General features: G+C 40.1%; 1 protein-coding gene across 1 annotated transcript in view; it reads left to right on the forward strand.

Annotated features, from left to right (window-relative positions):
• The window catches only part of LOC134824018 (uncharacterized), a 146,360-nt gene that overhangs the window by 42,343 nt on the left and 82,537 nt on the right, over positions 1-21,480 (forward strand). The window contains exons 2-17 of the mRNA XM_063835711.1: positions 1,965-2,026; positions 3,005-3,094; positions 3,265-3,345; positions 8,414-8,512; positions 8,682-8,761; positions 9,386-9,550; positions 10,001-10,067; positions 10,241-10,459; positions 11,748-11,850; positions 12,698-12,817; positions 13,227-13,359; positions 15,267-15,597; positions 15,957-16,124; positions 17,594-17,762; positions 18,900-19,015; positions 20,808-21,246. Coding sequence (XP_063691781.1) covers positions 1,965-2,026; positions 3,005-3,094; positions 3,265-3,345; positions 8,414-8,512; positions 8,682-8,761; positions 9,386-9,550; positions 10,001-10,067; positions 10,241-10,459; positions 11,748-11,850; positions 12,698-12,817; positions 13,227-13,359; positions 15,267-15,597; positions 15,957-16,124; positions 17,594-17,762; positions 18,900-19,015; positions 20,808-21,246 — 2,442 coding nt within the window. The remainder of the gene's footprint in view (positions 1-1,964; positions 2,027-3,004; positions 3,095-3,264; positions 3,346-8,413; positions 8,513-8,681; positions 8,762-9,385; positions 9,551-10,000; positions 10,068-10,240; positions 10,460-11,747; positions 11,851-12,697; positions 12,818-13,226; positions 13,360-15,266; positions 15,598-15,956; positions 16,125-17,593; positions 17,763-18,899; positions 19,016-20,807; positions 21,247-21,480) is intronic.

The raw sequence follows: 21,480 nt of genomic DNA on the forward strand, positions 1-21,480 counted from the left end.
ATGAAGCAGAACGGTTCGTTTGGGGAGCTGGAGGTCAAGTGGGTTCACGGACCTAACAGGGAGATTCTGGTAACCCTTAACACTGCCGACTACGAAACTCTGCAAAGTAATATCTTCCAGATTACAGCGGAGACGGAAGCAGGTAGAGACTAATATTCGCACCTAATGAAAGGGTAAATTTCGCGCTAATTCTGATATAATGCTTGTCTAATCCCGCGTACTCTGACCTTATATCACGGAGGATACGAGGGAAGTGTAGACAGGTGAAAACGTAAGCGTGAGCTGCGGAAAATTTTGCTTTGCGCGAAGTATTTTATATGCTTGCGGCCTGTAATTCGTTTTGACCACTGCGTTTTTGTGTGTGCAAATGTTTTATGAATTGTTATATGCGTTTCAGAGGCGACTTATATTTTCCCAATGCTTAGACTAACGTAACATCCGGAAATGAACATTGTTTATGAGTCGCATTGTTGTGACTTTTCTGAAGACAATATCTGATATCTGACTTATGATCTCCCTGTCGCGAAAAAAAAATTGGAAATATTTCTGACTCCTGGGAAAACTTTGGTCAGCTCATTGTTCAAACATTATGATGGTTAAGCTCCAATAATATTCGATACTTTAACTGTCTGCCAATTTGATTAAAATTCGAGTCCAATACGATCAATACCAATGACGAGAATTGATCACGTAGACAAGTGGACATCCTAGACGTAGAATTGTATGAATGAATGAGTCCATCCTCATTAATGGGAATATCCAGTAATATCCAGTAATATCTTATTTTTCTATCATCTGCCCAGCCCTTTCCAACACACTGATATCACAAAATTTAGATCACACAAAAAGAGGCATGACACCCATCCAAAATACCGCAGGCATGGTATTTCTTTCTAAATTCTATTGAGCTCGGTTAATTGGGCCTAATTAAAAATGTCAGCCGGTTGCAGGAGTTGGTGATGTCTCTGCCCTCTCCTCGATGCTGCTTTAGACTAAGACTAATTTCTCATTAATTGAACGTCGCAGATCTTGAGACTTTATACGTTACTATTGCAATCGCTCATATTTCTTGTTAAAAAGTTGTCGAGGCATAATTATTCTGGCGCCGACTCTCCGCTGGTCATTTATCGTTTTGCGCTGTGATTTTGGAAATTCTTGTTTGATTTTTCATCTGATTACGTATAATAAGCAGCGAGATATAACTGAATCATCGTTTGTTTGATTTACGTAGAAGGGTCAGGATCAGCGCCTGAAGAGTAAAAGACAGCTGCAGAAGAAGTTTTAACTTTGAGAGGAGGGTTATTTGGAGTATCTGCTGGAGTGAATATGGCTGACGTTCACAGTGACCATGAACAGGAAGAGGACATCCTAAAGGGTCAAATCTCGGAATATATATGTACGGTTAACTATAAATAATATGAAGTATGAATATATATGTACGGTTAACTAATAACTATAAGTAATATCATGTACGGATAAGGACTTGAACTACTTAGATGTATACAGTTCGAGAAGCGACAAAACTAGCATATCGATTCAAAATTCCGAGAACGTGTAATTTTGATTACTGTCTAAGATATGTTAACTATATCGAACTTGAGGGACATTTCGTCTCTCTAAGTTTTCGAATTGTTTAAATGTATAAGCGTACTAAGTATGGTTTGCCAGGATCAGGAATTGGTACTGTTCAGGAAAGGTTTTTGTCCATTGCAGGTAGGCAAAAAGGTGTAAACCCTGTCAGGAATTGTTGTCAGTTAATTTCTTTTCGTCGTCAAAAATGTTTTATGTCGCCTACATCTGACCAATAGTTACAGTGCATCTTCGGTTTTAGTTTTCTCCAATTGCATGCCATGATTCGACCCCTCAAAACTGCACACCAGTTTTGAGGGCATTTAACAGCATATTATTGAATATTCTTTCGTTTTAAATCCGCACTCAAATTTTTAACATCTTTCCGTTTTCAGTACAAAGGGATAACATCCAAAAGAGGACATTCACCAGATGGGCCAACGTTCAACTGAAACCGGTATTTAATTTGTATAAATTCAGTACCTTGATTTACCTAGTACATTAATTGTATTTTGATCCAACATCTGGGCCGGATTTAGAACCCAATCAAAATTTGGTCCAGACGTTTCATGACGTATAAACCCTTTGATGATAGTTAACTTTAAATGTCTAATAAAATTTAATAAAATATACACGCTCCCGCCCTATAAAAACTGTCTCGCCAAATATGTTTAATTTTTCAAACCATCTGATAAAATTAATACACTAGTAGCAGTGCCAGTCCATAGGCTACACTGAACACTGAACTGGCCTCCAAGTCACACCGAACACTTTCTTGTCAGTGTAGAACGAAATGTATAAAATTTAACGTACTTGTCTCTTCTAATATGGCCGAAAAAGACTGGTACATGCCTATAGAACTCTTTAAAGTTCTCCAAATTCCACTACAGTTGCTTGTAGGCACGTGTCTCGGATTTGGAACATTCTGGACTAATCCTTTGAAAGTATATCGCTAGTACTACACACACCCAGCCTGTGTAACGTAACTATCTGTCGACAGTTTGACATTAAAAGAACAGATATATAAGTGTGTCGTCACTTCTTGTGTCGTCACTTCTGGTCCTTACTTCACCTTAGTTTGTGATGACAGCTGATATAACCGGCTTGTTAAAAGCTTCGGTAGCTGTTTGAATGTAGTAATAGGGTGGGTCACTGCTTTTGTGTGCTCCCCAAATTGAGTGCGAGGAAATAAAGTGTTGGGAAACTAATTTGGCTGGATATATCCAGGGTTGCTATATGTACATAATTACCAGACAAACATGACCTGTCAAATGTTATAATAGAGTTATATAGAACGGGGGACAGAGGGATAGATAGTGCGGATGACAGAGTGGCAGCTGACAGTGGTTGCTTTCTTATCCTGTTTATCACTAATTATCCTACGTTTCCCATTCTTCTTCTTCTTAGGTTTCACTAACCAATCATACCTTCCCAGAGCCAGGTGGAGGTTGAGGATTTGTACGATGATCTGAAGGATGGTTTGAAACTTATTGCCTTGCTAGAAAATCTTTCTAAGAAGCCTATTGTAAGTCTTAAGTTCAACTTCATACGTGCATATCTTGATTGTGGAAATTGTATACAATCGTGTTTTTGTGAAATTATTTAACTGTCATGCCAGTTTCTACAAATCAATTTTATCGGGTTTATCAGTTTGGAATAGTGAATCATTCCGCTGACAATTAATCTCAATCTCAGAAAAAGACCCAGAGAGTAAAAATGAACATTCACAAACTACAGAACTTAGAATACGCTCTAAGACATCTCGAAAAAGAAGGGGTAAGTCGTCTTCCTCCGAATGATCTTACTTTATTTCACAGATTTGACATCATTACGTGGACACTGGACATCAAGTACAAACTAACGACTATTTTGTATATTGTTTATTGAATTATCTTAGCCCTGGTTGTGGGGACTTAGCCTTGAAAACACCAGACCTCTAATTCTGTGATAAAGCCGTCATAGCCTGATACCACCTACTCCAATACTTTAACAGATGTTTTAACACACTTACTAACTGTTATAGAAGGCTTACATTTATTGTTGAGATCCTGCAACATCTTTGCACGGCGATATCTCCAGAGGTATCTGGAGAATTATATCTGGATCAAGTCAGACCAGTTAAAAGTCACACCCAACAATCTTGTACCGCTCAACAGGTGGCTGTATAACCAGATGTAGATGTGGAATAACAAACTAAACTCGATGTAACTATGCAGCTCCGTGAAGTTGTAGTTGTAGAGTAGGTCCTACAATTTGTTAGACCCTGTTGTATTATATTTGGTGTCATGAAGTATTCTTGTAGTCCTTGACCAGCATTGTTACGATGAGTGCCCCTGATAAAGAGGGTTATGTTAGCTTCGTGTACATCGGTTCCTGTAGGGAACACTTCGAATGCGTGTACACTACTACAATATGCACATTTTCTGAGCAAACGCTCACTTTCTTTAATGAAATTTCTCTAGACTTTTTGGCTTCACAATCATCAAATCAACAGCATAAAAGATAGCCACAGCATGGTACAGCTGGAGGGTTTAAATCGCATTCAAATAACTTAATAACAGTTAATATGTTAAACTTTACTGATTGAGAGCCATGTAAAGTTAAATCGCATTCAAATAACAGTTAATATGTTAAACTTTACTGATTCGGAGCCATGTAATATGGCTGCCACACTGGCTCATAGCTTCCCGGGCGTGTACTAAATTCGCTCCAACAGATTTTCGGCTGTTTTTTCATTTGACCGAATTAGCAACCTAAAAATAAACTTGATTAGCTGAAATGTTGGGTATCTGGCAGCAATTATATGTCGTTATATTACTTTTTTTCGTGGTATCGTTAATTTTTCACAAGGAATCTAATGAATAAATTCATAATTAATTCCACTTTCTTTTAACTTCAGAACCATCCACTAGCCAGTTTCCACTTCATTCTAGGAATTTAATAATTCGTTAGCTTTGTTCCTTGTTTAATGTTTATTTATAATCACTCGGCTCATAACAATTACTATACCTGAAATTGCTATACCTGAAATTCACCCAGTTCTTCCATTACACAAGTCTGGATCATACCTGGTAGCATTATATTGTCCAAATGACCTTCATCTGAGACGAACTTCCTGGATTGATCATTTACAATCGGTTACTAAATAGTAGCAGCCAGAGCTTGGGACGCAAAACTTAGGGAGCAGGACCCTATGAACCTTAATCTTTGTCATAGTACATTCGGCATATCATTGGTAATAATAAAAACGGTTCAATTATCTGGTCTTGATAAAGATACCGTTCATCACTAACTACTTGTACAGTGTACACCATGTATATTGTACTGTTCTACCTTCGTCTAGTGCTTTACAGTTGACTGAGCGTCAAGGAATGTGAGCTTCTGTGGCGTCCTGTCAAGTTCCGAGATCAATTATTGAATCTGACGGCTAATACTCGTGAGATACTGGCATTGATAGTTAATTAAGTGTTTAATTAAGTGCATTCAGAGATAATTATATGATTTAAATTACATGCTCTCCAGCCTATTTAAAGATAATGATGACTGGTTGCCTATTGTTTCAACGATCTATTCTGATTTCCTTGTTTGTATTTGCGGCTGTACTGAACTCATCACGATTCTCATAATCCTGCAGTACAAGCAAGTACAAGTACCTGAAGGGATTATTGTTATTTTACTAGTCTTCTTGGGTAGCTCCGTAGTTTTTTGCGGCTAATGAATTGCTTAATGCAGCTTTATGGTTGAACTAGCGCAGTGTACTGTGTAGCCTAGTGTACTATTATTGCTGGAGCACTAGATAGCAGCTCACCTTCGTCTTCTCTGCGTCTGCCAAGTTATCATAAGGAACTGCCTAAGAGCTAGATCACTCTAAATAAACTGTTCCGCTGTCTTGTGTTCCGAGGACTTTACCACTGTTTATAAACATCCTTATTGTGTAAGGAAATAGCTCACTGTTTAGGAACTCTTGCGATGTTTTGTGATCACTTCCAGGCTATTAGTATTATCAGAGAGCAATTACCTCTGAGATACTACAAATAATAACTTCCTCACTATAGGATAGTTCAGTAGTTCAGCAGTTAACAATATTAACACTCATAGTCTGCAGGACTGCCTGGTCTACAGGAAGCTGATGGGCCCAATTAAACACTCAGTTACTCCTTTAACGAGACCTCTCTGTTCCTGTAGACAGTTTCTTTAACTCTGTAAACTACACTGAGCTCAGAGGCACTACACGCATCTAGTGCACGTAGTGCATCTAGTGCATGTAACAAATGTTAATATTTCATCTTCTTGTTCCGATTGACAGTTGTTCAGTATGTTAGAAGTCATCAAGATCTGGATGTAGAAATTTGATCAGCTAGATTCTGTGAGGGTTCCGTCACTATTCGTATAATATGATGCTATGTAAGCCGTCTGGTGTCTATTTTCGACAGAGTATGTAGTGCGTGATTTCAGTATAGACGCTTTTAATTGGGCCAATTAAAAGCCGCATAATGGAGCTTTTAAGTTTGTGTCCAGCCAAGCGAGTCTGTAGATAATATGCGCATTGAGATTTCAGGAAACCACAAACCACCGTACACTTTATTACGTAGTTGTACAAGAAACAACAATCTTTTCAATAATCGCCGGATCTTTCTGCCATTTGTTGAATACCTATGTTAGCTATTTCCCTTTACCAATTGTAATTATTACTCCCACTCCTGTGCCGTTTGTTATCACCATCATGTTTCACAGAACCTTTACTTGGTTGAGTGAGATGAAACGCAGGAAACTGAGCCGCCCAAAACACCGTCCCTCAGGAGCAGATATAGGCTCTCTACCATCACCCAGCTCTCTACCATCACCCAGCTCTCTAATTTCATCTCCTGAACCTGGATTGGAGAAACTACCCACAAGTTTGACGGACTACATATCTCCAGATAAACCTCCGAAATCCCTTTATAAAAAGGTCACCTCGTCCTCTGCTTTGTCTCAAACCCTTTATAAAAAGGTCACCTCGTCCTCTGCTTTGTCTTCAAAGAGTTCTCACGCTGTTCCGAAACACAACCATCTCAATCTCCAGAATCCCGAGTGTTATGACCTTTGTTTTAAAACCGAGGAAGATGATTATCAAATCATTCACGACAAGGGAACAGCATTGACGTCACAGAATAGTGATGACGTCATAACAGTGACGTCACAAACCAATGGTTATCATCATGATGCACAGGGTGATAAAGGAGACACTTACCTGCCTCTATCTGATCATGATATACAGAAGATCTGTAGTGATATTGTCTCCACGCTGGGTAATCTAGGGGCTGATATATCTGATATCTCCAGATCTGGTAAGTATAAACGAGAGGATGTAAACTCAGCAAATCTCGCTGTAAGTAGCAGAACTCCAACCCCAGCCTCAGAGGAAGGTGCTGTCTCTCCTGCTTCAACCAGGAACTGTTCCGTCCACACGTTAGAATCCAGTTCTGAACTCTCTCTAGAAAAACAAACAATGAACAACATTCCACACCAAGTACCCACACATACTTTACCCAGGCAGTTGGTAAACAAAGAGCAGATCAACATGAACTACACTGTTTCATTGTCAGCTCAACTGTCTGTTGCTCTCTCTACCTCTCTACCGAGCCCTGAAGTTAAGCCTGTCTTATCTTCCATACCTCCTGCTATCACTTCTTCAGATCATCTTCCTGCTCATCCTCTCAGTTCCAGTTCAGATAGGTCGAGGTTTCCGCTTGATAAACCTCCTAAACACCCTCAAAAACCACTGAGGTACATCAGAAAAAGGTCCTTAAAGTTTAAACGAGTCAAGAGGAAAGTGAAGAAACATCAGCACATTGTTCATCCTTCGACTGTGGCTGATAATGCTTACAGGCATGCTTCTGAAAATGTTCACGGACAATCAAGATCACTTCTAATCAACAAGCTCATCAGTCTATATCGGAAGCTTCAGCAACGTTGCAAATCGTTGGAAGCTACGTCTCCAAAGCCAAAACTCGACAATCCGCTCAAATCTCAAGATGTCAGCAACTGCACTAATTTGAACGAAATTTCTTCGTTACAGCGGTACATGAACACGTGCTATCAGATGCTAAAACAACAGCTCAGTACCTACGAAAAGAAGATTTTTTTGGAGAAGGAATTGAAGGTGTTCCAAGTAAACGATATCCCTACACGAGTTGCCTGCTCTAGAGACGTGGTCAGAAGGAACAGTCTCCCTACTGATACACTGTTCGAGTATCTCTTTGGGAAGGAGCTAAAACCATCAGCTGTCTTCGTGAAATACGACCGGCGTGTCAGGATTCCTAGTCAGGAAGTGTGCCGGAGGATTATTGGCGAGGTTCCACCTAGCACCAGGTCCAAAACTACCGTCATCCCACCAAAACCAGATCAGACAATCTCCACTCCCCGCTCAGAGGGATCAGCAACTACTAGAAATAACTCTTCCCGCCTACCAGAAAAACAAAACACTACTAAAACTGACAATAACCGTCAGTATCCAACCCTGGAGTTCAGTCGGCAGTGTTTCACCTCTTCAGACACAGCTAATCAGTGTAGATCTCAAGTAAAGACGTACAGAGTGACCGAGAGATTAGAGAGCTCTAATGGGGTGGTGACTGTGAAGGATCACTATGTGACTGCTGTGTCATGGATTAACAACAACAAGATATATGTGGGTGTTACTCTGACATTGACAACAATATGACTGACTTGGCTGTTATGATTCGTTAAGCTTGCCATTACAATATTATGAATCGATAATTTGTCTCCGATATCACACCCAAAATAGAGAGTTTTGTCACTTAAATCTCTGCAGTTTCTAGAGTTTATCTAACCGATATTTTTTCAGGTGAAACTTGTTAACATCAGCAATGAAGATATCCTGAGTGGAAATCACAAGCTGACCCTAGGTCTCATATGGACCATAATTTGCAGATATCAATTCGAGGTAACTGTTTTTACTGCATGGTTTCCTTAATCCAATATCAAATGTCCAAATATTTTGGACAGATGACAAGGCAAAATTCCTCGACATATCTTTAGATATTTCGGGTATTTTTAGGTTTTTTGGATACTTAAGACCCTTTCGGGTTGACTAACGTTTCCCCAACTTTCAGAACCTTTCTATGGGAAACGTGACAGGTGGCAAGTTGAAGAGCCTGCTCCTGGCTAAGTGTAACCAATCTATCATGATCGGGTGAGTGGGTGTATTGCTTATCTGAACAGTAGCATATTGATAAACTATCTTTAGGAGCACATTGATAATAATTTGTGATACAATTATTTTCATTCGTGTAAATCGTAAACGCCATTGTATCTTGTAATAAACTTGAAGCAGTAATTAGTCGAAGCCCTATATTCTTTAAGTGTGGAACTAGATTTTGTCCCCTCTGTTGTTTACCTGACCATGACTCACGATGAGCTGATTATGCTGGGGGTTTTAACCTGGATGTTTATCCTATCTTGTTTAGCTCTCAGTAACCATCCAAATCACCTCAGGTAACAAAGTCGTAGAAACTCACTAAACTCACGTCATTCCATCCAGATGCTTAGTCTATTGGTGGCACAAAGTGTGGCTGTCATGTCTGATGTTACTCACAATCACCGCATATCGCCAAATCTAACCGATCAGCTGGATCCTACTTAAAAACCACTCTTATGCCCTGATAATACCGACACGGTCACCCAAACTCCTCTATATCTCAATAATTTTACCTCGACCTCACTTCACCCTCGCCTCACCCTCACTTCTACCTTAACAATCACCAAAAGCCGGTTTGTTTGAAGCACGAGTGAAGCACTAAACCTCACCCTTCTCAAGAACCAGCTCATCCAGAATAATGCACGCAAAGAAGGCGGCTACAGTGTGGCGGATGAAGGGCAAGAGGAACGGTAACCACAAACCTAACCTGGGCAGTATAAGTGAAGCTGCTGATGATGATGATGATCAGAGTGGGTACATTGATCCGGACGAGCTGGCTAACGGGTTAGTCATGGTGTGAGAGCGGTGAAGTGGGAGATAACGGTGAAAGTTGTGAATAGTGCTGATGTGAGAATACTGAGAATGAAAAATGAGTGACTAGAGTGACTGGAAAGCAAGAATGCTATATTCTAATGACACCCGTTCGACTGTGCTGTGAGAGAAAGATGCCGATAGAAGAATGAGCAACTTGAACCAACGATACCATAAACTTCCATTTTATATTAAATAGCTTTAAAACCCAGCACGCTTTTGTGGGAAAGTAAAGTGTATCCTGGCATGATTATGATTTTGTAAAGCCTTGTGAAATTAATTGTGCATATGTTTGCATGTTGAGAGTGATATAAAGTACGTCATGTGTTACCTGTTGTGTGATTAATTAGGCTATTAAGTATATATTGTGATTGTGTGCTTATACTGTAAAGTAGTTTCTCTTGACTGACTCTATGCCTTCAGGTATCCTCCCGCGAAAGCACACAACTTCACCTCATCATTCCAAGATGGAATGGCTTTCTGCGCGATGGTAAGTTATCATTACGGTTATTATGCGGTCACATTCCAGGATTTCGTAACTAAAACAGGTTGTCTGGTCTGCATGGCCACAAATAGCGATGCACGAAAATTGTCGTCAGAAAAATAAGATCTCGGTTTACAAACTCCTCCCCTTTTCACAACCCTAACCCATGTCCCATGTAGATTGCTGCCCACGCTCCTGACGCTATCGACATTGAGGCGTGCAAAGAGATGGAACCAATCGCTCGACACGAGCTTGCATTTACAGTAGCAGAGGAGAGATTTGAGGTGCACCAGCTGCTGGAACCCTACGATACAGTCCATAGCCCTGACGAGAAGAGTATCATGACGTACATTGCTGCTCTAACTGCTAAACTACCTGATCTGGGAGTCCATGTAGATGTGAGTTGTGTTTTGTTGAATATTCCTGCACGTGCAGATAATAGTAATACTGTGGCTATTTCTTGTTCTTGAAGCTCTATTCTGCTGAAGGAGTCCAATGAGAAATAGTTGTCTCCAAGCACGAGAAACAGCAATGAATGATATGAAATGCTTTCAACAAATTTCCGCGTTGCAGAAGGAATAACCTGCATAGTTTTCATTAACGGCTTTTGTATGTTTCAATTGAAGACGGTTGAACTAATCAACCCTTCTGCGCTTTCACAAGGGAATACAAACCAAACGATTCCTCCGACAAAGTGAAGCGCTTAGCGCAACGATGAACCTAGCACTTGCTCAATGCTCACAGTACATATTGTATCACCGTGTGATATAATGCGGTTCAAACCAATTGGATGGGAAACGTATTTATAGTTTCCGATTGGTAGACGTTGCGTACTTTCGGGTCGGGTTAAAAAACACTCAGGACAAAAGAACAAGATACCAAGAACAAATACCCATAATTTTTCCAGCATTCAATATCCCCTGCACAATGGTAGGTACATAACAAAGAGTGGCGGTCTCGCCCGTACTTACCCAGCCTTTTATACCTTTAGTGATCAGCCAACCAGTCACGACACTCATTATCTCGAAGCAATATTATCAAATCACCCTTTTTTCGTGACCAATGTGTTGCCTGCCTGTGTCAATGCTTGGGATCTGTCACTATTTCCGAAAACAATAGGAGCTTTTGTCCGTATCCGACGATTCGTCCTCGTTCCTAAATTTCGTTGGAAGTGTAGTGACTAAAGACCATTCTTTTAGTCAGCTGTTTAGAGTTTGCTTTGTAAACTGTATTTCTGAGGAAATGAGTTGAATATTTGATCGCCGATAAGCACAATTTGAACGTGTTACTTACTGGTTCCCATTACTGGTTTCCCATTCTTGAGCGTTGTCATGGATGATAAATTCGAGGAAGTCATCGAAATGATCGAGCGAACGATACGTACTCTATTTGAAGAAGTAATGTCACACACATTAATCTTACCATAACGTATTTCACAATAGATCTTTTATATTGAAATGTTGAATTGATGCTAATTTCAATTCTTTAGTACTCTGCCATGCCTTGATAAAAGTTTAGTGTGCAGACAACATAAAACGTTGTGCAGATTCGATTCATATCAGTTTGTCCACAACAAATGTGGATGATGTGCAGTTAGAATTTGTGCAGGCCACAAGGGTACCGGGTTAAGAATATTTCTATAACCCATGCCTGGCATACCACGTGCTGATAGTTGAACTTTACCAGGTTGCGACAATAGACGACTATGCGACCCACGCTCGGGCAGTTAAACAGTTCCTGGGAGACAAGAAGAACAGTTGGGACACCGACCCATTACCCGTCACTGTCGGTACGTTCCATGTTGACATGATTTTCACAATGCACATAATATGCACATAATATGCACATAATATGAACATAATATACACATAATATGCAATTAACATGCAATCAATATGCACTTAATATGCAATTAATATGCACTTAATATGCACTTAATATGCACATTCACTAGAACTTCAAGTTCCACAACACTTAACTATCCCTGTTTAAAGAAAATTCACCCTCCCTAGCCCAAATTAGTGATGTGGATAACCTTGGAACATGCTCACTCATTACCATCAGTTGCATACTGAATGTTGCTTTGTTCTGCCCCCAAACCAATAATACCAAATAAAAGCTCTTAACTTAAAGTTTAAGCAGTAACCAGCCATTATAAGCTGATTAGCCCCTATTGAACTGTTGTAGTATTGTACCTGGAGGGTATTATATCCTGAGTTTGAGCAGTAAGGTCTGTGTTGCTGCCCAATGCTTGCTATCCTGCATCAAGCATTTTTCATAGTCTGCTTTCATTGTTTCATCCGCCATAAGGCTCGTGGCAGCCACAATTTGCATTCATAAATGAAATGTTTATTGATAGGTATTTAATGATAGGTATTTTCAATTTACATGGGCATGATTTGACATATTTTGTGCATAGCCTCCATATATTTACATGTCTGAGATTATGATGACTATTGACAATTTGGAGCATATCCCAAGTACATTCCACCGGTAATTGGGACATTTTTGTGCTTGATTATTATTTGATAGCCTCTCCTGCACGTGACCAGAGTACCCTGATATACTCGTGCCCCATGTAACACTAGCAGCAGGAATGAGAAGCATGTTAAACCCGTTTACTAACCCTGGACCAGATTCACCTACAGAGACGATACAAGCTGAGATTGACGCCCTGAGAGCGTTCGGAGCCAACCAGATGCCTGATAAGCATAAGGAGATTGACTTGCTGGCTAAAGCTTACAAAGAACTTGAAGGTATGGGATGTGGAAGTAAAAATGTTATCACAGACTTTAACACCTACTGTAACACAGACGTTAACACCGACCTGGACTCAGTTTAGGGCAACTAAACAACAAAATGAAATTACCGGATCAAAGACCAAGTTTCTCTGCCTTAACACGTGTCGAGAGAATAACAACTACCACTTCTTTGAGGAGTAACAAACACGCGACTGCAACCGCTTGCCAACGACTACTGACCAACTCTGTGGGAACTACTGCCCTCCAAAACATCTTATACTGAAACATCGACCAACATGACCACTCGCCACTGACCACTATATATAATATAGAACATTTAATGGAAAACAGTAAGGATAATAAGCAGTATTCAATATGCATGTATCTAGTTGATTATGTTATCATAACACATTTTTCCTTTTAGCAAAAACTGATTCGGACCAACTGAAGATCATCACGGACGAAGCGCTCACTCCCAAAGATTTGTCAGAGAGCTTCAACATTGCGCTGAACGCCAAGAAAGGACGAGAACAGAGACTCCTAAATCTCCTTAAAAAGTAAGTGTTAATTTGCCTGTGTGTCTATCTTTGTGGATCATTAGATTTTATAAGCTGCAGGAATGTTGCAGAATGGTGATATGTTTCTGTGAGTGTGTGGGTATGAACCTTACATTTAACTGCTTAAGTTTGCACGGTTCACATCATGTTTGGTACATGCGAGACAGTGCTGTGTTTGTGGTGACGTTTTGTTTGGCGGCCCAGGAGACATGGTAAGGTGTTGTTGTTGATACCCGGAATTAGTAACTTGAGAACTATGATACGGCTCGGAATGTAGGGCTTGATCTCCTGAAAATTTCAATTACTGCAGAGTTCAGTGTCAGTTCCGATCGAGAGTTTCTCGATTAGCGAAATCGCGGCTTGGATTCCCTTTGTGATTTCTTTGTAAACTTTCGACGTTGTGTTTTTACATCAGAATCCAGCTACCATCGTATTTAAGGTGCTTCCCGTCGAAGCTTTCTTCTTTTCTTATCATTGCGTAATTGTACATGGAATGCTGCGTGTCTGATATCGGAATATCACGTCAGCCTTCTCTTTTTATAATTATATTTCGATATTTTTGTTACCTTATTGTTTGTCCTGATTGTATTTGTAATGAACTCATACTCAAACAACACTGCTACTCCTAGAGAGATCAGTGAATATTTTCACCTCCCTTGGTTCGATAACCTTGTTTCATCTCAAAATCACCTTATGGCTAATACTTCAATCCAATTACCCGATCAATATCTGATGATTTACATTCTTGACATATTCTAGTTTGTTCGTTTCCCATTGCCGCTTTCTGGCAGAAGGTTTTTCTGTTATTGTTATCTCCCTAAAAATGAACTCATGGTTCGCGCCTCTAAACATAGCGACGCCGCCGGCAGCTGCAGCCGGGTCTGGATCCAGCAGTTCCTCTAGATCCAGTTCGTTCTCTCTGGTTCGGAGACCCCTGATCAAGAGAACCAAGAGTTTGAGGAAGGCCTCTGTTCGAGCTGCTAAGAAGCTGAGACCCACCAGTATGATCGATGTACCGGCATGGTACAATAATTTGCTGTGAGGGCTTCCATTATTTGTTAATTTGCTTCGATCTTTTACACTTTCACAAGATTTGATAATTGTTTGGTTTTATTCAGCATGATTAGTGTTAATTTGTGAACGATCTGTTGTTTGTTCCACTTCGAGAAGCAGGACACCTAAAAATTGTGCCCTGAAAATATTTTGGTAATCGGTATAGAAGAATGTGAATCAAATTCAAAGAATGGGGATACGTATCTTAGCTCCTGTAACTGTAAAGTTGAGTGTTGACAAATTGGCATGCTAAGACAGATCAGGGTTGAATTTGAGTTATACTTCTTCAAGATCATGTTCAGATTCGGATGGTAGTCAGCTTTGTTACTATTCCGAATTGTCACAAACGTGTTTGTCACCCAAAGGTAGCTTAGTTAAAGGTATCAAGGCTTTGTAACCTTGTAACGTGTATCAGATTTCTTTGAAATAACAAGAATAACTTTGGCCATTGGCCAATGATCGTTGAAATATGTATAGATGTATCTGCTTATCTGAGTGCACAGGGCACACTATTTTTCATCCTAGTTCAGTAGATGCGCTTAGTGATGTTGATGTTCATTCTTTGCACTGCTGTGACTTGACCGTGTCCATGAACTGCTTATCAGTCAGCGATGTTTGTCGCTGCTTCCTTCCTAATGTCTTTCCTCAAGTAAATACCTCAGTCAAACCGTGCCTTGTTTACATTGATGTGCAGATGTAACCAACTTGTTTGTAAATATGTACATTGCACAATGCACAATGTACCTTGTTGTTTGTAGTTTGTCCGTGAGAAGATTAAAGTGTGTAAGTTAACCCAGTACGCTATATCAGTGTACACTAGTAACTTCGTATTAACTTATCTCACCCCCTTACAGGAAAGAGAACGAGGGTTCAGACCTAGAGAAGATAAGTGTTGACTGTGGTTCAGTCAAGGAGAAGCTCCGCCAGCTGGCTGGAGAAGTGAGCCGAGGCAAGGAGACTTGGCCGGATGCCAGCCAGCCCGAGATTAAGCGGGACTGTGACCGTATTGACGGTTTCATCGACGTGATCACAGCAGATTTAGATAACATCACGAAGAAGTATAACGAGGTGGCACAGTATGCTACAGATACGGATACTATCACTCCCATTGCAGTTCTGATAGATGAGCAGAACACTGAGTTTGAGCAGATTGTTGAGGACTACCGAGCCTTCATATCTCAACATGTAAGTATTAATAACGTACAAATTACTTCGCTTAATTATCGGCTGTCGTTTTGTACTTTTTGTAAGAGACACCGAAACACGCACTTTTCCACTTTTTTCGATACGTTAAGTCGTTGTTGCGGTTGTTGTATGTACTCGTTCTAAATGGCGAACTTAAAGTCTTCGCATACATGGATTAGAGGGCACAAAGTCGTGTTGACTCGCTCCACTTCTTCCACCAAAATCGTACGAAACGTTTATAGGGTTTGCGTTTGCCAATTTGTCAAATTATCTGTCTGATCTTGCAATTTCTAAAACAACCTATTTAATAATGCTCTGTCCCTGCTCCGATTTTCCTTACAAGCTCCCAACCCCCTCAGATGAAGGATTCAGAGGACTCTCTGCTGAACAAGATCAAGGATCTGAGCGAGAAGCTGGATGCTAAGAGGACAGGTCTGAGTAACATTCAGTGGACTAACGACCTCGCTGTTCTCAAGTCTTGTCTGGAGGACGTTGAGAAGATTCAGAATGACATCAATACTCTCGAGGTACGTGGGTGGTTACCCTTTAATATCGGCAACGTTTCTACCTAAAGTAAGTATTAGAGAACCAGGTGGTTACTTCGGGAGACATAATATGGTTCCCTCCCTGGTCTGGCTTCTAATGGTCTATTAATAGCTGGAATAGATTATAAGATTGCAAAATTGTCGAATGTTGTTATTATAGTATTATGTATCATACATGAAATTTGTGTTTTTTGTTTTCTGATAGAAAGTCATGGTATCGTCAAATAACCTGACTGTTCGTGGAGTTCCAAGTGAGGTGGAGAGGTACTGTTCGACAGTCTACCATATTTTCCTGTTCTTTTCTTCCATAGTTGGGAATTCCATCATCTTGATCGCCTCAATAAAGTACGATACCATCAACCTCAATCGCTTCATCGTCGCCCTGATCCAACACATTGCTGTTGCCGATATAATCACTTCCATATCCTACGTCATCTTGCCAGGCACAGTATCCCAGATCGCAAACAAATGGTTTCTCGGCGATTTCTGCCATATCAGTGTTCCCCTTTCATGGCTCTGTTATAGAGCTGCTGCATATCTTCTATGTGTTATGATAATCAGCAAGGTGTTTATATTGCGATACCCCCTTCGTTCAATCACCCTCTCAAAACTCAGGGCCCACAAAGTGGCAGCAATCATTTGGACTTGGAGTCTTTTTTATCCGGCTTACAATCTCATAGCACGTAATCATTCCTACTTCGACTATCGAGTTTATAACTGTACATACAGTGAGCTTGCATCTGGATGGAAATGGGTCAAAGTTGTAGCTGGGGGCTTCCTGAATATCACCATTGTCATGAGCACTGTTGTTCTACTGGTTATGGCAAAAAGGATGACTAGACGGAGAAATGATTTGAGATGGCAAGGTGTCTTGACCGTGGTGCTAACCTCAAGTGTACACTTTTTATCAACTTTACAATACGCTGTCTACCTGGTTGCTGATTACCTTGTGACTGAGAAATATTTGGGTTACCTAGATCCTGTCTTCCGCAGAATATCCCTCAATATGGCTTATCTGAACATTCTCTGGAACTTCTACGTTTATATCTTCACTATCAGCAGCTTCAGAGAGTTTGTACGGTCTAAGATACGGTCGCTTTTACGATTCATGCCGGTTCTGCATCCAAATTCTGTTGGTTCATTGCAGACTAACAACCACCAGTCACAGGAGTTATGAAGGACAACATGTTATGGAATAAAAAACAAACTTGAATTTTCTTTACTCTTTCACTCGAACCAATTACGCGAACAAAAACTATTACTGGGTACCTTTCCTTGTATTGTGATGATGACATTATGTTGAGCTTATTGGCCTTTATCTAAAACTCGGCAGCGCGTACAAATCAGAAGAGAGGATACATCAGGTGAAGGGTAAATATTACTTTCAATAGTGCTGAGGCATCCTTGTGTGATTACCGTGTTATTTGAGGTAAAAACGTTGATTATTTCAGGCGGATAAAAACGAGCTGAAAGCAAAGCACGAGAGTCTGGTACCCTCAGACCCTCTGTACGGCAAGTTTGACGCTGTGCTGGCTCGCTGTATCGAGAAGTTTGACGATACTCAGAAGCAGGCTGTCAGGTCCCACCACGATCTCAGCATTCTCAGGAAATTCCTTGAAGGTTGGTTTCTTGCGTGTGTGTATCTACTTACATATTTTCAAATATTCTCAGTATTGTCATTCATTTATCGGGTGTATGCTTTGATCTCCTCCTGGTAATATTATAATAGCTTGATAAAGCATTGTCATAAAGCTAAAGATATTATAGGTTCTATTGAACATTTTAATTGTTACGCAGACACAATTCTTCTTAATTACATACATATTATACCTCATGAATCAACCGCTTTGTCTTGTTCATGTCTCAAGTAAAAGTTGACTGAAGTAGTATGACAACTTCCCCAAGCCATTCAATTGTATAAGCACATTTTATTAAACATATTGAGACAAATAAATTCTCTTCTGCCACGCCTATCGGAGGTATTGTTTTCCAAAAAATTTAAACATGAAAATCAAGTTCAGAACATGCGACTGGATGCCATAGATCATTTAGAGGGTAAGTGGGTGTGTGCATGGTTAAAAACCCGAACTTCGAACTCCGGAATTATAAACTCCGGAGTACGGACTTCCGTCATTGTGAAATAGTCGTCTAAGTTTTTATGCACTGAAGCTGCTGCAGGTTCAGCAGTTGATGATTGAACAGTGTTGCAGGGAATTCTACGCTCTATAGTGTGGTTTTTGAGGAAAAAGAAAAACTTTTGGCTCACACACCCACAGACCCTTCTAGCCTCCACCTGAATATTTTTTTGAATTCCAGAATTTTGTTTTATGGTATCTGATATAAAGTTGTTAAGCTGCGTACGTTAACCATAGATGCCAGCTTCTTATTGATACCATGATGAGCGCTTTAACTTTAACAAAGCATCTAATAGTGCCTAGTGCCTATACCACCTAATTTGTACTGGCAACTATGGTGCGTGAGCTGATCGTTTTTTCTCTTACTTCCGTTTGTGTTGAGTTCTTAGCTATGTGTACCTAACAACGTTTTATGGATTTCCTGTATCGCCCACAATGTGTCATGATGAAGAACTGAAAGTCGTATGGATTATTGTTCGTGTGGTACAGTCAACGAATATTTAACGAAAATGCTACAATTAAACACAAACCACATCACATTATCACAGTTTCCATAATCCGATCGCGACCACAGTTACCAAAATACTGTTAATTTGGTCTGAACAACATTTAATATTTGCAGGAGTATTCCAAGAGCTGCCCTGGATCAAGAAACAGGAACAGAACGAGATCAAGAGAAGGTGGCACATTGTAGTGGACCCCTCTGCTATGCCACCCTGCTCTCAAGTAGAGTACCAGGTGTGTACCACGTGAATATTTGTACCACGTGATTATTACTTATCATCTTCTTATCTTGTGTTTTTATGCGAACTTCTTATCTTTAGTTCCTGGACCGTGGGATCAGTTTTGTCGTATCTGTAAAGTTTATTTCGTTACAGTATCCTGGTCTTTACATTTTGTTAGTAATCGAGTGAATAACAGCCTATTGTTTGAGGCTATTTCCTCCTCCATCAGTGTTTGCCTATAATGGACCACTCACAAGATAGATGACTTTGCAATGTGCACATTGTGTACCTGTTATCGTTCTAAGCTAACAAACCCTCAGTTTAAGTACCTGGTGATAAGTACCTAAACTGTATTTTCTCACGTGGCAATCTCTACCTCTCTCCGCTAAGAACCTATTACAATAAAAGTTGGCCACATTTTACATTTTGATAGCATTGTTACATGTGCTATACCGTTGCCCAAATATGTCCCGTAAAACACTATAACCTCTGTAGTGCACAGTGCTTCACTGCCTTCATTCAGGCAGGTTTTAGCCATAAGTTTATAAACAAAATGTCTATTGGATATAGAATCTTAGAATTCTAGGACTGCTCCCGTAACGTATAAATACATTTCCGGGCAGTATCCAAGAAGCCTGACCCAGTCTGAGGACTGGTCCGCGTACTACTTATGACATGATGGTAAACACATCATGAGAATGGTATAACGGATGCAATTAGTTACGACTAGCATTAATTGACATGCCACATTTAATTAGTACATAGTAATCGTTGACTTCATGCAACGTTATAATTAATGCTAGTATATGATCTGTTTACCATAATGTCATAAGTAGTCTGCAGACTGGTCCACGGATTGGTCAGCGGACTGGGTCGGGCTTCGCGGTGAAGAAATTTCACATCTACAAATTTCAAATCACAAACGATGCATTGCCAGTTTCTTTCAATAGTTTCTTTCAATAGTTAATTTGATTTGAAACAAAGAATGTTTAATGTTATGCTGGGGAAATGCTCGGACTGGTTAGGGCAGGCACAAGTAAGCAGAATTTGACTGTACTTTATGATCGGGGAAACTAGTAACATCCATGTTAAAACACATGTGCTCTGGACGCCTACTCTTGCCCTCATAAACATCGCCACATCTACTTAATAAGTTAACTGGTAGCAATCCCAGAGTTATAATATATGCGCATTTTTATTCATTAGAATAATATTATTTTTAATTAGACATGGAAGTCACAGACAAATGAAGCTATTGATATTTCTGGCATGACATGTGGAGTCAATTAATAATCTGACACATCTTCCGTTTGTAGTTATTTGCATCATGATTCACTTTGTCTCTTGCCTTTCATAATCAATACCGTTTTTCTGGCAACTATTATCGTCATTAGACTCACGAAAAACATCAATAAAACTTAAATTAAAATATTTTTCTAGGTTCTCCATACATAGTTCATTTTCGTAATTGTTGCCTACCGTTTTCATGGTTCTTCTTCCCAAGGGTGATGTAAGGATTAATGTGATTTACCACTAGCAGATCTTACCTACACTAACTGATTTACGGATCTGGTCATGTGATCAGCCCATTTGGGCCGCCATGCGGTTCACTATCAGTATAGTTAGATTAATCTTCCTTCGAGCCTTACCTGCGGTCACTATTGTCCGTAATGAAAAAGTTGAGGACGAAAATATGGTATGTTTAAGTGGTGGAGTTATTGAAATAAGTTCACCTCACTCGTTGTCAGGGGTTCTGTCTTGTTAACACCCCTTCTCCTCCTCCACCCTCACAACTATTATTTCAGGCTGAGCTAGCGAAGCTGACGCAGCACGAGAGCAGCATAACCCAGCTGATAAAGGTAGCAAAGAACCTGATCAAGGAGTCTCCTGAGCTGGACGTCCTGGTTCAAGAGCCCATGTTCAGACTGGAAGTAGAGTGGAAGAGACTCTACAACCTGATGCAGTGCTGTAACACCCAGCTGAAGATCTACGAGGAGAACCTGCCCTTCTACAGAATACTCAACTCTATTACTAAGAACACTAATGATATCAACGAGGCTTTGCTCCATCCTAACAAGGAGGACCCGACCAAGTACAAGCAGCTGTTAGAGCAACATAACAAGAATATTGAGATTGGACTGAACCAGCTGGAGAAGTTGGATAAGTACCCCTCTACTGGATACTTCATTGATAGGTCCATCCTTCCATCTGATGTTAACGGACTTGGAGATGTCTACCTCAGAGGTAAGTGTCGTAGTACACTTTAGCATATTTTGAATGAAGTATTATATTGCATCTTTTTACAATTAATAAAGAAATTGTTTAGTTAGGAAAGCGCTATTTATAAGAAATCCGTACCTTTTACGTACTCGTAAATTGCCGTCTAGCTAGAACAAATCCATCTCGAAATCAATTACGTGACGCGTTACGTGCCGTTTGGCTGGGGTCTGACTGTCATAAATAAAAAATGTTAATTAA

This window comes from Bolinopsis microptera, chromosome 1 (assembly GCF_026151205.1).
Source record: "Bolinopsis microptera isolate Bmic1 chromosome 1, MBARI_Bmic_1.0, whole genome shotgun sequence".
In the NCBI taxonomy this organism is placed as follows: domain Eukaryota; kingdom Metazoa; phylum Ctenophora; class Tentaculata; order Lobata; family Bolinopsidae; genus Bolinopsis; species Bolinopsis microptera.